Raw genomic sequence first — 15,144 nt, 5'->3', positions numbered from 1 at the left:
TGATCTACCAAGCATAGAAAGCTAATGAAAAATGTCAATAACAATATGAAGATATTTATAATAAAGTCATTAATTGGATAAATTAGACCACTGAAAACTGAGATACCACCTTACACCATTAGAATGGCCAAAATTAACAAGACAGTAAACAACAAGTGTTGGAGAGGATATGGAGAAAGGGGAACCCTCTTACACTGTTCTGGGAATGCACGCTGATGCAGCCACTTTGGAAAACAGTGTGGAGATTCCTTAAGAAATTAAAATAGAGCTACCCTATGACCCTGTAATTGCACTGCTGGGTATTTACCCCAAAAATACAGATGTAGTGAAAAAAGGGGCCATCTGTACCCCAATGTTCATAGCAGCAATGGCCTCGGTTGCCAAACTGTGGAAAGAGCCAAGATGCCCTTCAACAGACGAATAAGTAAAGAAGATGTGGTCCATATATACAATGGAGTATTATGCCTTCATCAGAAAGAATGAGTACCCAACTTTTGTATCAACATGGTTGGGACTGGAGGAGATTATGCTGAGTGAAATAAGTCAAGCAGAGAGAGTCAATTATCATATGGTTTCAATTACTTATGGAGCATAAGGAATAACACAGAGGACACTGGGAGAAGGAGAGAAGTGAGTGGGGGGGAAATAGGAGGGGGAGATGAACCATGAGAGACTATGGACTCTGCGAAACAAACTGAGGACTTTGGAGAGGAGGGTAGTTGGGAGGGGGCAGTTGGGAGGGCCTGGTGGTGGGTATTCAGGAGGGCACATATTGCATGGAGTACTGGGTTTGGTGCATAAACAATGGATCTTGGAACACTGCAAAAATTAAATTAAATTAAAAGAAACTATTAATCCACCAGTTCCAATATGGGCAAGATGTGGAGATTGTTTCTGGAAGCTGAAGACTTTATAATTACTTTTTGAACATTTTCAGAAACTGGGGGCTCAGTGCCTATTCTTCTACTGGAGGAAGATTCATGGGGCTTCATGGAATCTTGAAACTGCTCTGTAAGGTCCATGTTCACAGGTGCCTACACTTCCAAAAGAGCAGCAGAAAATAAATTCCAGGATAATAGTGGGTGCCTGAACCCAATTTCTTTGCACAAACACATATACACACAAATTAGAAGATGACCAAGAATTACAGGCATAGCCACATTTGACTCATGCCACGTGTATAGTCAACACGTGACTCATATGCCACGTGTTTCAAGTTAAGCTAATAGATAAGTGAATGGGAAGAGATTCCAGTGGTATTCTTACTGTGTGTGGGGGCAGAGTAGGGAGGAGGGACAGAGTAGGGAGGCAGAGTAGGGAGGAGGGACCTAAGAATCTCCAGAGAAAGTGGAGAAGAAAATGGAGAACAGATCCAACAACACAAAGAAAACCACCACCTGCAAGAGAAGTGCAGAGCAAATTGCTAAAACCTTTACACAAGGTGGAGATTTGGACATTTAGAGCACCAGGGAAACAGCTTGGAGCGAGCAGGGCTGAGGACTGGGGATGACAATTCAGGGGAGAAGGAGGTGACTGGAAGAAGAAGCAGTTTCTTGGTGAGAAAACAGAAGGAAGAGGAAAAATCATGCACAATATTTTGCAGAAGATGGGACAAGGCACACCATGGTGACCCTTTCTCCTCTCATCTTATCACCACCAACAATGACATCCATTACAAATTTAAACTTAATCTTACTACCTAAAGAGGGCATTTATGGACTAATATCCTGTCTACAAGATGCCCAGGCATAAGAACAATCAGATCAAATCCATGCCAACAACTGAGAAGAAAATGTTAATTGAGGATGAAAACATTTCAGCAAATTAATACCTCTACCCACCAGAATAAAAGCCAACCACGGAGCCCAGAAAAGTTATCATGCAATACCCCAAACTAAATTAAAGATCCTAAATCCTCAAACAGAAATCTGTACATAGAAAAGGGTCTAATTAAAAAAAAAAAAAAGAAAAAGAAAAAGAAAAAAAGAGTCTAATTCAGAAATTTTAAAAGAATAAAAATGGTCAATATAAAAGAAATCCAATGAATAGTGATTGCATTGAGAAAAAAATATATAGAAAGAAAAATACAAGGCTATTTTTTGTCAATGTAGACACATCTACAAGATGTTTATAAAAAGAGTATTATTCAAATAAAATTTTAATAAAGGACATTGAAGAACTACAAAAATACAATCGAATGAAAATAAAATTTTAAAAAGTAAAACTACCCAGAGAAAAAGTGACTAAAATATAAGGTAGAAAAAGAAAATTAGAATTTATCTATTACTTATCTATCATCTATCTATCTATCTATCATTTCTGAAAAATAAAAATGTAAAACAATTGATGTTAATCCATTTTAAGTTTCTGGAAATAAGGGGAAAAAACCCCACCTAAATCTTCATTTTGAAAGGACCTTCCATGTAAGGGCCCTGGTTAGATTCAAGACATGTTCTCCATAAAGCATTAGAATGAAATGTAGCATAAAAAGGCAGGGCCTCTAGATTAAATTGACCACTTAGAAAAGTAGGAAAATTAGACTGATGTCAAATTCTTATGAGCTGTGGAACAGCATGTTCAAAAAGCACATGGAAAGGAAATGCAAGCTGAGGATTTTGTACTCAGTCCAGTTATCCTCCAAGTACAACAAAATCTGTTCAATGCTCATGTTCCTGTGATACAGGGCACAAAGCCCTTCCCCTGGAATCTACTATGAAAGTAGCTCTCTGAGCATGATCTTGGAGACCCTCAGGGGTCCATGATGCCAAAGCATTTATATAAAAATATTAAGATGTCTTCCATTTATTTATTCTAATTTTCTCAGAGTATACTACGGTTTTCCAGAGGATTGATGAAACATCCAAAAATATTTTAAAAAGCTATCAAAATACCCTCCTCTTCCCACTGACATATTTGCTAGAGGCTAGCTTTTCTTCATAAACATCCACTGGAACAAGGAAAACAACAAAAATCTCAAGCAAAATGCAAGAGATGAGAGAACCTAGCTGTTTTCCATAAAGCCCTATATTAAAATTTGCAAAAGTATAAAACTAAGTTACTTTACTATTTTTATGTTTTGAAAATGTGTTTATTGTCTATAAAATATTTACTGTTAACATGTAATTTGTTTCTTTTTGTTATTTTTAAATATATTAATTACATATCTTAACTATTAATAGCACTAACCTACATAAACAAAAGTTTATTGTGACCATCATAATATGAGCATAAAGGCATCCTGAGCCAAAAATATGAGAGCAACTCTACTAGGTTTATCCAATCTACAAATGATTGGGAACACTTTAGGACAAAGACTATGTAGAGGATATTTAATATATTTAGTTTTAGATAAGAAATTGAAACCAACATGGAAATATGAATGAAAGGATAGCATACAAATACTGTATATTCTAAGAAAATAGAAGGAATGCAAGAAATATATAAGAATATAAGAGAGAAGGAAGTAGGAGAATATCGTTGATTATAGTACTGATAATAGATACTACTGAAAACTTATCTACCAGACTGTGAAATTTGTAAGACATCACAAAAGATATCATTACAAAGGAAACTAGTAGAGCAAAAGACAGAACCTCATAAGTTCCTATAAAAATAATAATAATATTATTATTATTAATAATAATAAAAGAGCAAACAAAACAAATCTCAGGGAGTAAAATAATATTAAATATACATAAAAAACATAATAATTATATAACATAAAAATGGCACAAAACATACCAGCCATACCAATATATATGGGATTAACATGACTATTATACAGAAAGAAAAATAAGATTTTGAATTTGGTAATTAAAGCAAATCTCAATCCAATACAAGCACAATAAACACATCTAAAACAACATAATTTAGAAGGACTAGGAGTGGATGGTGGGCAGACATGTGTTGACAAAAACATGAAGAGTGCCCAAGTGGCCCTGATAATGGACAGGGTTGAATTCAAGGCCAAAGCATTCCATAAAACAAAGATCATTCTAAAACAACAACCTCAAAAGTCACAACAAAATTCACAACAGCTATAAATGGCCAGCACCAAGTGACACAACCAAACACATAAAATGGAGATCATGCTAGTGTAAGGGGAAACAGAAACATGAATAATAGATTTTAAAACACTACTCTGAGAACAAGATAAAAAAAAAGTAAAATACAAAAATATATATATATAGTATAATCTTCAAATAAATAAAAAACTATCCAGATGAAAAGATTATTCTCTTAGCCACATAAGGAACATCCACAAAAACCAGTCATATAATTGGTCAAAAAAGTATCAGTAAATATCATAAAACAGGGATATTATGGATGTCATTCTCTGATCATTCTCTGATGCCACAAAACAATACTTCCAGTTGGAGAACCTGAAATCTTCCATTAAGTAATTTTTATATAAATGAGAAAATACAAACATAATATGAGAATTTGTGAAAAATCATAATAAGGGAAACACTATATATATTGGATAGATTTTGTGCAGAACAGCAAAAATAGGTCAGAGGAAATTCCATAGCCTTAAACATTGGTCTATACATAAAAGAATGAAAATGAATAAAATCCTCTACTCAAGCATTTAGCCAAGAAACCATCATTCAAGCCAAACAAAACATAAGGAGATAAATAACAGGGATAAAAACTATCTCTGGAAACTAACTCAGGAAAGGAGTTAATTGAATTAATAAATTAAAACCCTGGGTCTTTGAAAAAATAAGCATAATAAACCACCAGACAAATAATGGAGAAAAGATGAAAAATAGTACAAAAAACAAAATTAGAATGACATTGAAAAAGATCCATAAGGTGAGGAGCAAGATGGGGGAGGAGCAGGAGACCTAAATGTCATCCGTTCTCAGGAGTTCAGCTAGATAGTTATCAAACCTTTCTGAATACCTACAAACCCAACAGGAGATAGAGAATAAAGAAGGAGATGATGGAGAATAGAGAAGCTGAGAAAAAGAGAGTCCAACTACTGGACCACCACAAGGGGAGAATTTGAGAGATAAGTCATACCATAAGATGAAACAATATTAGAATAATTGGGTTTCCAGAAGAAGAAGAAAGAGAGAGAAAGTCTGAAGGTATATTGGAGCAAATTATAGCAGAGAATTTCCCTAATTTGGGGAAGGGAACAAGCATCAAAATCCAGGAGGCACAGAGAACCCCCCTCAAAATCAGTAAAAATAGGGCCACTCTCCACCATCTAATAGTAATGCTTACAAGTCTCAGTGACAAAGAGAAAATCCTGAAAGCAGCTCAGGACAAGAGGTCTGTAACATACAGTGGTAGAAATATTAGATTGGCAACAGACTAATCCAGAGAGACCTGGCAGGCCAGAAGGGACTGGCATGATATATTCAGAGCACTAAATGAAAAAAATATGCAGCTAAGAATATTATATCCAGCAAAGCTGTCATTGAAAATAGAAGGAGAGATAAAAAGCTTCCAGGACAAACAAAAACTAAAAGAACTTGCAAACACCAAAGCAGCCTTATAGGAAGTATTGAAAGGGATCCTCTAAGCAAACAGAGGGCCTAAATCTAACAGATCTGAAAGGAACAGAGACAATATACAGTAAAGGTAACCTTACAGGCAATGCAATGGTACTAGACTCATAACTTTGAATAAATACCCTGAATGTAAATGGGCTAAATGCCCCCAATCAAAACACACAGCGTATCAGAATGGATAAAAAAAATAAGACTCATTGATATGCTGTCTACAAGAAACTCATTTTAGACCCAAAGACACCTCCATATTTAAAATAAGGGGTGGAAAGCAATTTACCATGTTAATGGACATCAAAAGAAAGCTGGGGTGGCAATCCTTATATCAGATATACTAGATTTTAAGCCAAAGACTATAATAAGAGATGAAGAAGGATATCATATCATACTTAAATAGTCTGTCCAATAAGAAGATCTAACAATTTTAAGTATCTATGCACTAACATGGGATCAGCTAATTATATAAACTAATAACAAAATCAAAGAAACAAAGCAACAATGATACAATAATAGTAGGGGACTTTAACACCCACCTCACTGAAATGGACAGATCATCTAAACAAAATATCAATGAGGAATTAAAGGCTTATATGACACACTGGACCAGATGGACATCACAGATATATTCAGAACATTCCATTCCAAAGCAACAGAATACACATTCTTCTCTAGTGCACATGGAACGTTCTCCAGAATAGACCACATCCTGGGTCACAAATCAGGTCTCAACTGGTACCAAAAGACTGGGATCATTCCTGGCATATTTTCAGACCACAATGCTCTGAAACTAGAACTCAACCACAAGTAGAAAATTGAAAAGAACTCAAATACACGGAGGCTAAAAAGCATCCTACTAAACAATGAAAGAGTCAACCAAGAAAAAATTTAAAAATTTTTTAAAAATCCATGGAAACAAATGAAAATGAAAACACAACTGTTCAAAACCTTTGGGATACAGCAAAGAGGTTCCTGAGAGGAAAGTATTTAGCAATACAAGCCTTTCTCAAGGAACAAGAAAGGTCTCAAGTACACAACCTAACCCTACAGCTAAAGGAGCTGGAGAAAGAAGAGCAACGAAAGCCTAAACCCAGCAGGAGAAGAGAAATGATAAAGATCAGAACAAAATCAATGCAATAGAAACCAAAAAGAACAGTAGAACAGATCAACAAAACTAGGAGCTGGTTCTTTGAACAAGTTAATAAGATTGATAAAGACTTGCCTAAAAGGAAAGAGAAAGGACCTAAATTAATAAAATCAGGAATGAAAGAGAAAAGATCACAACCAACACCAAAGAAATACTAACAATTATAAGAACATATTATGAACAATGATACACCAGCAAATTTGGCTATCTGGAAGAAAGGGATGCATTCCTAGAGACATAGAAACTACTAAAACTGAACCAGGAAGAAAACTTGAACAGACCCATAATCAGTAAAAAAAAATTGGAGCAGTCATCAAACGTCTCCCAACAAACAACAGCCCAGGGCCAGCTGGCTTCCCAGGGGAATTCTACCAAATATTTAAAGAAGAATTAATACCTATTCTCCTATAACTGTTCCAAAACATAGAAATGAAAGGAAAACTTCCAAACTCATTTTATGAGGCCAGAATTACCTTGATCCCAAAACCAGACAAAGACCTCATCAAAAAAGAGAATTACAGACCAATACCTTTGATGAACACAGATGCAAAAATTCTCACCAAAATACTAGCCAGTAGGATTCAACAGTACATTTAAAGAATGAATCACCATGACCAAGTGGGATGTATTCCTGGGCTGCAAGGTTAGTTTAACATCTGCAAATCAATCAATGTGATACAATACATTAAAAAAAGAAAGAACAAGAACCATATTTTACTCTCAAGAGATGCTGAAAAAGCTTTTGATAAAGTACAGCATCCTTTTTTGATCAAAACTCTTCAAAGTGTAGAGATAAAGGGTACATACCTCAATATCATCAAAGCCATCCATGAAAAACCCACAGTGAATATTATTCTCAATGGGGGAAAGACTGAGAGCTTTTCCCCTAAGGTCAGGAACACGGCAGTGGTGTTCATTATCACCACTGCCATGCAACATAGTACTAGAGGTCCTAGCCTCAGCAAGCAGACAACAACAAAAAAATAAAAGGCATCCAAATCGACAAAGAAGAAGTCAAACTCTCACCCTTTGCAGATAATATGATACTTTATGTGGAAAGCCCATAAGACTCTACTCCAAAATTGCTAGAATTCATCCAGGAATTCAATAAAGTGTCAAGATATAAAATCAATGCACAGAAATCAGTTGCATTTCTATATACCAACAACAAGACAGAAGAAAGAGAAATTGAGTCGATCCCATTTACAATTGCACCCCAAACCATAAAATACATAGGAATAAACCTAACTAAAGAGTCAAAGAGTCTGTACTCAGAAAACTATGAAATACTCATGAAAGAAATGAAAGAAATAGAAGAAGACACAAAGAAATGGCAGAAAATTCCATACTCATGGATTGGAAGAATAAATATTGTGAAGATGTCTATGCTACTTTGAGCAATCTACACATTTATGCAATTCCTATAAAAAACCCATCAACTTTTTTCAAAGAAATGGAACAAATTATATATATATATATATATATATATATATATATATAGACACACATATATATAAAGTGACAATTTATTTATATATATTATATATATTATTTATATATTATATAATATATAATATACGGAATACTATGCAGCCATCAAAAATAAACTGAAATCCTGCCACTTATGATGGTGTGGATGGAACTAGAGGGTATTAGCTAAGTGAAATAAGTCAACCAGAGAAAGATATTTATCATATGATCTCTCTGATATGAGGAATTTGAGAGGTAGTGCAGGGAGTCATGGTGGGTAGGGAGGGAAAAAATGAAACAAGATGAAACCAGAGAGACTCTTAATCTCACAAAACAAACTGAAGGTTTCTGTGGGTAGGGGAGAGGGGGAGGGTGGCTGGGTTATGGACACTGGGGAGGGTATGTGCTATGGTGAGTGCTGTGAATTGTGTAAGACTGATGATTCACAGACCTGTAACCCTGGGGCAAATAATACATTATATGTTAATAAAAAAAAGAAAAAGATCCTAAAAACATGAAGCTTATTTGCATACCTCTATGCAAGCAAATTTGAGAGTAGAATTATAATTTCTAAGTAAAATACAGCTTAGCCAAATCAGAGATAGAATTCTTAGCCAAACTGATTTTTGTGAAAGAAAGGGAAAGATATCAAAGAACAAATTCAGAAAGAAAGAAAAGGGGGAGAACGCAGTAGGCCCAGATTGTTTCACAGGTGACTCTGCTAAACTGAGAGCAAGAACAGTACTAGTGAAGGTAAATTATTCCAGAGCATAGAAAACAGGAGAGAACTCCCGCTCTTCATGAACTCAAGTGTAACATTAATAGGTGCATCGTAAAAAGAAAGACATTACAAGACAAAATCACCTATGGATATGAGTTAAAAATACTAAATAGAGGGGCGCCTAGGTGGCTCAGTGGGTTAAGCCTCTGTCTTCAGCTCAGTTCATGATCTCAGGGTCCTGGGATCGAGCCCCGTATCAGGCTCTCTGCTCGGTGGGGAGCCTGCTTCCCCCTCTCTCTCTGCCTGCCTCTCTGCCTTCTTGTGATCCCTCTTTCTGTCAAACAAATAAAATCATTTAAAAAATACTAAATACAATATTATTGGCTAGATGACAAACTCCATTAAGAAAATGGTGTCCCAGGACCCTATGAGACTTAGGTGAAGATACTATTCATTATTAAACATCTATTTACAGGGGCACCTGAGAGGGTCTGTGGGTTAAACCTCGATCATTGGCTCAGGTTATGATCCCTGGGTCCTGGGATCGAGCCCCAAATCGGGCTTTCTGCTCGGTGGGGACCCCGCTTCCCCCTCTCTCTCTGCCTTCCTCTTTGCCTACATGTGATCTCTGTCTGTCAAATAAATAAATAAAATATTTTAAAAAATCTTTTGACATAATGGTCATATTGACAGTCTAAACAGAAAAACCACATGGTTATTCTCCAGACACTAAAACACTTTTCACAACATTTAATGGACTGTTCAGTAATGATGCTAGAAAACAGGGATAGAGGGACACTTCGCTGACAAAATAACATACATTCCCAAGCCTGACTCAGCCTATTCCTTACTGGGGCATTCAGGGGACCCCTAAGATCAGGAACAAGATGGAAGCTAGCTCTCTACTAATCCACACTGTGTTGGAGGAGTTATCCAATGTAACCAGCAAGAGAAAACCACAGAGGCAGCATAAAACAAAAATAGAGGAAGAAGTCAGCTGTGTCTATTTTCAGATGAAAAATCACATTCTAGAAACAAGCAGGCATTGCAAATGAACACATACAAAATGGTAAAATGCCAGGGAGGGAATTTGGCAATTGTCACTTTAGGAACTGACCCTGAGCACATACATCCAACTATTTAAAAACACAGTTGCTCAAAGTTATTCATTACCACATTATTTTAGTTGCAAAATATTGGAATCCATATTAATGTGTATACACAGAAGACTGATATCCGAGAGAGTGAAGATATAGAATATATGTGTGTGTGAATGTGTGTGTGTGTGTGAGTGTGTGTGTGCACATATATCTGATGTGAAGTGCAGGTGTTTAAAGGGATGAGGGAGAGTTCAATGAACTGATACAGAGTCGTTTCTGGGATACATTGTTCACAGAACAAAGGAACATGTGTAACATGGTGTATAGGAAGGGAGAAAAAAAAAAAACAAACAAACCATGAGGTTGGTAAAGTTTGCAAAAAGAAACACAGAAAGTCTAGACTAGAAACTAGTGAAAGTGAGTGAAAACTCAAACCGCCCAGAGCTGAACAGGGTCCCCTGCATATTTCAACAGATGCCATAAGCACCCCATCCGGTGAGCCCAGTGGCACTTGGCCGCAGTGTCCCAGCGACACAATCTCAGTTAGCAGGAAGCCGAGAACTGCAGACACGTCTGACATTCCCATTGCAAGTCTGTTTCTGCAGTGAGCAACTGCATTTGGACACTAGTCTTTGGACATCGTAGGTGTAAAAGAGCGAGAGCACTGATGTTGTTGGGAGCCTGGCATTTTGCAGAAGAGAGGAGATGCAGGATGGAGATAAAATATGGGATCTCGGCAGGCAGAATAGAAGCCCGGGCAGGGATGGAACCAGCAGTGGGAGGACCAAAACTTTCTTTGGTCTCAGGTACATTCAGTGCTTACGACATCCCCACTCGCCCACTGGAGTCCAAAATGAGCAGTGCCAGGGTCAGGAAAGAGCTCGCCTCACATCAGGTCTCTGTCTGCTAGTCCCTGGTAGGAGTGCACAAGGAACCCTATCCGCTGTCCAGGCACGTGCGAGGGACACCCTCCTCTACTCTGCCCCTAAGAGTACAGGTGCTTGGCTGGGAGACTCCCTCACATCCCTGAAATGTCTATGTTTTCCCGGACACAGGACACTCTGATCGGCAGTCCACCTTTGCAAGGAGAACTGCGGGCTTAAGCTCGAGGCCCAAGGTCTGGACAACCTCATGCCTGTCCCCATGCTTGCAAGTGAACCAGAACCAGAACCAGAACTGGGGCACCATGCCCCACCTACACCAGGGTACACGGCACCTAAAGGCAAGTTCCCGCGCCCTGTGGGCAGACTCCAGGTCTCCTGGTCATTGTTGTTCTCCAGGATTGCTTGATTTATTTTGGGTCAAAATCTTAGCTGGAGGAATTATATGAATAGTTCAAGCTATTTTTCCAAAAGGGAGGAAAATGTGCCCTCTGAAAGCTTTTGCACAAATCTTATTCCTGTGGTAACGTTCATCTTTGCCGGCAAACGGAATTCTCATCTCAGGTGATTTCTCGACTCTCTAGTGACCTGAGCTGTTCATGCCGATCAAACATAATGCAGTCACTCTGTCAACCCTTCCTCTACTGAAAACAGTGCTCTCAGATTAGCAAGAGAGCTCCCAGTTTCTAAAAGATAAACTTTGGTCCTATAAAGTCAAGGGGTTTCATTTTAACTCACGAAGAACTGTAACTTCTACCATCCTTTTGGAGATAAAGACTAACTTTTTGCATCTGAAATGTTCTTAATAACTTAGTGTCATAGTTGTTTTGAAATTTGATTCTTTATTAAAGAGACCACGCGCTTTGTGAATACAAAACAGATAAACATGGGGAGCGGTCCCTTGGGTGTAAGTCCTGAGACATAAGCAGGAGTCCACGTTGACACAGTCCACTGTGAAAAGAACCACAGAACCCTGACACCCTCCACGGGATTTCAGGAGGACAAAAGCAAAAGCATGGGAATTAGAATAACTAATGAACTGTGGAATACTACATCAAAGACTAAGTATGGACTATATGGTGGCTAATTGAACGTAATAAAAAATAAAAATAAATTAAAAAATCACAGTGCTTCCAAGAAAAATAAAGACATGGTTTTGCGCCCTGTGAGCGGCTCAGGCACAGCCTCCCGCCGAGAGCTGAGAGCGGCCTCTAGTGCCCACTCCGGTGGCTACACTTGGGCCACCGTCTTCGCTCAGTTACCTTCCTGCTCTCTCTAAAGGTGATTTTTCCAGGCTCTGTTTTTAAGAACAGTGCCTGTGCCGCTGCCGGGCTTGCACCTTTCTGCAGTGTGTGCTGCCGTCCCGTGTGAGGATGTCATGTGGTTCCCAGAAAACACGGATCCAGTGAAGTCCCAACACTGGTGCAGCACCTGCACACGGGAACCGAACAGCCCCGGGGGGGCGTCTGGCTGACCCAACGGTTCCAGGGGGACCCAGCATCCTGGGTGTCCCAGCCCCAGGAGAGGACAGGGGCCCCTCTGCTGCAGCAGCCTTGGTGTCAGGGACGGTTGTAGCCTCTGCTCACACCCCGTGCAAACACCGCTGGGTGCCTCCACCCTCCCCGCTGGACCCCAGAGCCTGAAGGAGGCGGGGGTCACAGGAGCAGGGAAGGAGGAAGCCCCCATTCAGGCAGAGGGGCTCGGCACTCTGTCTTCACAGGACTCAGCACTTGTCAGGAAGGGATAAGTTCCCCTGACAGAGATTTTCAGCCAAGTACAACTCCAAAACTTTTGGATGTAGCATGGGTAGGAAAATTGGGTTCTCCTGAATTATTCTGGACAATGCCTTTGGGTTAGACCCACAGAACTAGTCTAGGAACAAGGACTCGGGTATCTGAACCTACAGAACAGGATCCTGAATGAGGTAGAATGAAAGTGTCATCATCCAACACTTAAATAGGGACTCTCATTTTATGGGGAGCAGAGGAGGGTTATTTATTTCTTCCTGTAAATGAAAAGAGTCTTTCTGTGAGAACGGCAGGCTTTCCAGGGCAGCTGCATGAGGCTCTCTCGAAGGAGAGCACCCCAGGTCGGCCCCAGCACAGGAGGCATTGGAGTTGCCCCAGGGGCCTCCTCCCTCTAGCGCAGCTGCTCCCACAGACCTGTGAGCTGCCACAGCCAGGGAAGCTGCACAGCCTGTCACCTCACGTCAGACCTAATCTCCAAAGTGCCAGGTGCCATCCTGGAGAAAGAAGCCCACAGAGACACCACCTGTGGTGTGTCCCTCAAGATGTCCCTCTCACACTGAACTTGAGCCTTCTTGATATATTCAAAGACAGGGAAACCACAGTACTGCTTTTGGGCAAATTCACGAAAACACTCCCTGAACAACATGGACTATATCAGAGGAAAAGAAGTGAGAAGAAATGTGTCCTATCTAGGGATGTTCTTGAGCAGGTTCTGATCTGATTTCTTCAAGATGGCTCATTTCCAGAAACATGCACTGCCCTCCCAGCTCTAAATACTAACAATCAAATAAAAACAACAGTGTTTAAAGTTTTGGGAGCACCCCATGCAAGTTGTAAGTCATCTGCTGTGCTTACCTGTGTCTCCCGCTGTGGCCGCACCCCAGCTCTGCACGGACAGAAGGACGAGTGCCCTGACAATGGCTCCAGGGACCAACCCCATGTTCCTGGTCCTGCTCCTGGAGGCCCCCAAAGCCCGGAGCTCCAGCCTGTGGAGTCTGCTCAGTGCGAGCAAGCTGGCACCTGTCTCCCGGTTTCCGGAGCTCCTCCTCCTGTCCCCCCTCCCTCCTCCACCCTCGCTCTCACTCCCTCCTCCCTTCCCTTCCTCCCATCACCCTCTTCTCTCCCTCCCTCCTCTCGCTCCCTCCCTCCTCTCTCTACCCCCCCCCCCCCCTTCGCTCCTCTCTCTCTCTCCCTGACTCAGTCCTGCCTCTCTCTGGCCTGCATCTACCTTTCCTGACCCATTCCTGAGCCCGGACCCCCAGGAACTGTCGCCTCCACATGCAGGGACCCCTCATAGTGACAGGTGAGAGTCAGGTGCTGCAGACTGGCACCTGCTGGTTTGCTTATACACCCAGGCTCCCTACCCCACCCCCCAGCTTCCCTCACCAACAAACCCCAACCCCTCCCCTGCAGAGGAGGGAGGCTGCCCTCTCCTGGGTCCAGGACCCACATCCAGTGAACCTGTGTAAGTGTTAGCTCAGAAGAGGCAGAACGGGGAGAAACGCAGGGGTCCTTTGTCAACCTCGGCTGCCTGTGTCTGGAAGAAGAGCATTGTTGTCTGATTATATAAAAAGTGTTGTTTCAGGCTGGGGCATTTTCACCACCTAAATTCCAGTGATGGCATCAGAGGCTTGGGAGTGGAAGGCAAGACCACCCCGCACAGTGGGAGAGGGGGTAATGATTTCTTATTTCCATGGTGGGAGGGGTAAGATTATACCAGTTCTGTGAATCAGATGGGTTTACTGACTAAATTCCAAGTTTTTAAATGAGCTCTGTCTCCTGGGAGTGTGCTCCCACCCAGACCTGCAGTGAGAGCCACCCAGGTGGGAGAAAAGGGTGCAGGAGCTGGGGAAAGCCTCAGGGGTCTGTGTCTGAGAAAAGTTGTGAGTCAGTGGCCTCCTCCAGGGAGTACTTCTTGACCAGAACGTTAAGTGTGGTTAAGGACACTCAGTGATGTAGGCATCTTAGGGAGCAGGGAGCAGTCCTGGGATACACAAACAGACTTACTACCTTCAGCAGGTGAGGAGGCGGGACCTTGGGTTGAGGCATGGGGAGGCTCAGCGCCCCCCCCCCCCCCGCCCCGTGTCAGGGGTCAGGGAAGAAGCCTGTCCACAACACACCTGCCAACCTCTGCCAGTGAAAAGACCACGAGTTCTCATCCCATAAAAACCCTGTATCAGGTTTCTCATGTGGAGATAATTCAGAAAACAGGATTAAAAGGGATCAGACCACGTAGACCTTAAAGTGAACATTGACTAGGCATTTGGTCTCTGGTACATTTAGGGACAAGGTGGGATTTTGCACAAGAGAGAGGCGGTCACACAAGGGGGTAAATGACCCCCGCGTGAAGCACGTGAAGCACGGCCCTGCTCTGGAGATGAAAGCATCTCTGTCCAGAGCACCAGCAGCCACCTGCAGAGCTAGCACAAGAGGAGCCTGGTGTGGAGCCGTGGTCTACACCCACAGCGATTCCGGGCAGGTGTCAGGTCAGGGTCTATGCCCACAGCAGTCCTGGGGCAGGCATGGAGCCACGCTGTATACCTGCAGTGGTCCTGGGG

The 15,144-nt window shown here is 41.2% G+C and overlaps 1 protein-coding gene across 1 annotated transcript in view; it reads right to left on the bottom strand.

Annotated features, from left to right (window-relative positions):
- The window catches only part of LOC131827230 (contactin-associated protein-like 4), a 130,433-nt gene extending 116,868 nt beyond the window's left edge, over positions 1-13,565 (bottom strand). The window contains exon 1 of the mRNA XM_059167384.1: positions 13,442-13,565. Within this exon, the coding sequence (XP_059023367.1) occupies positions 13,442-13,526 (85 nt within the window). The 5' untranslated portion in view covers positions 13,527-13,565. The remainder of the gene's footprint in view (positions 1-13,441) is intronic.
- Between the last annotated feature and the right edge of the window lie 1,579 nt (positions 13,566-15,144).

Source organism: Mustela lutreola, chromosome 3, assembly GCF_030435805.1.
Source record: "Mustela lutreola isolate mMusLut2 chromosome 3, mMusLut2.pri, whole genome shotgun sequence".
In the NCBI taxonomy this organism is placed as follows: Eukaryota; Metazoa; Chordata; class Mammalia; order Carnivora; family Mustelidae; genus Mustela; species Mustela lutreola.
This window is presented reverse-complemented; position numbering and strand designations above follow the sequence as displayed.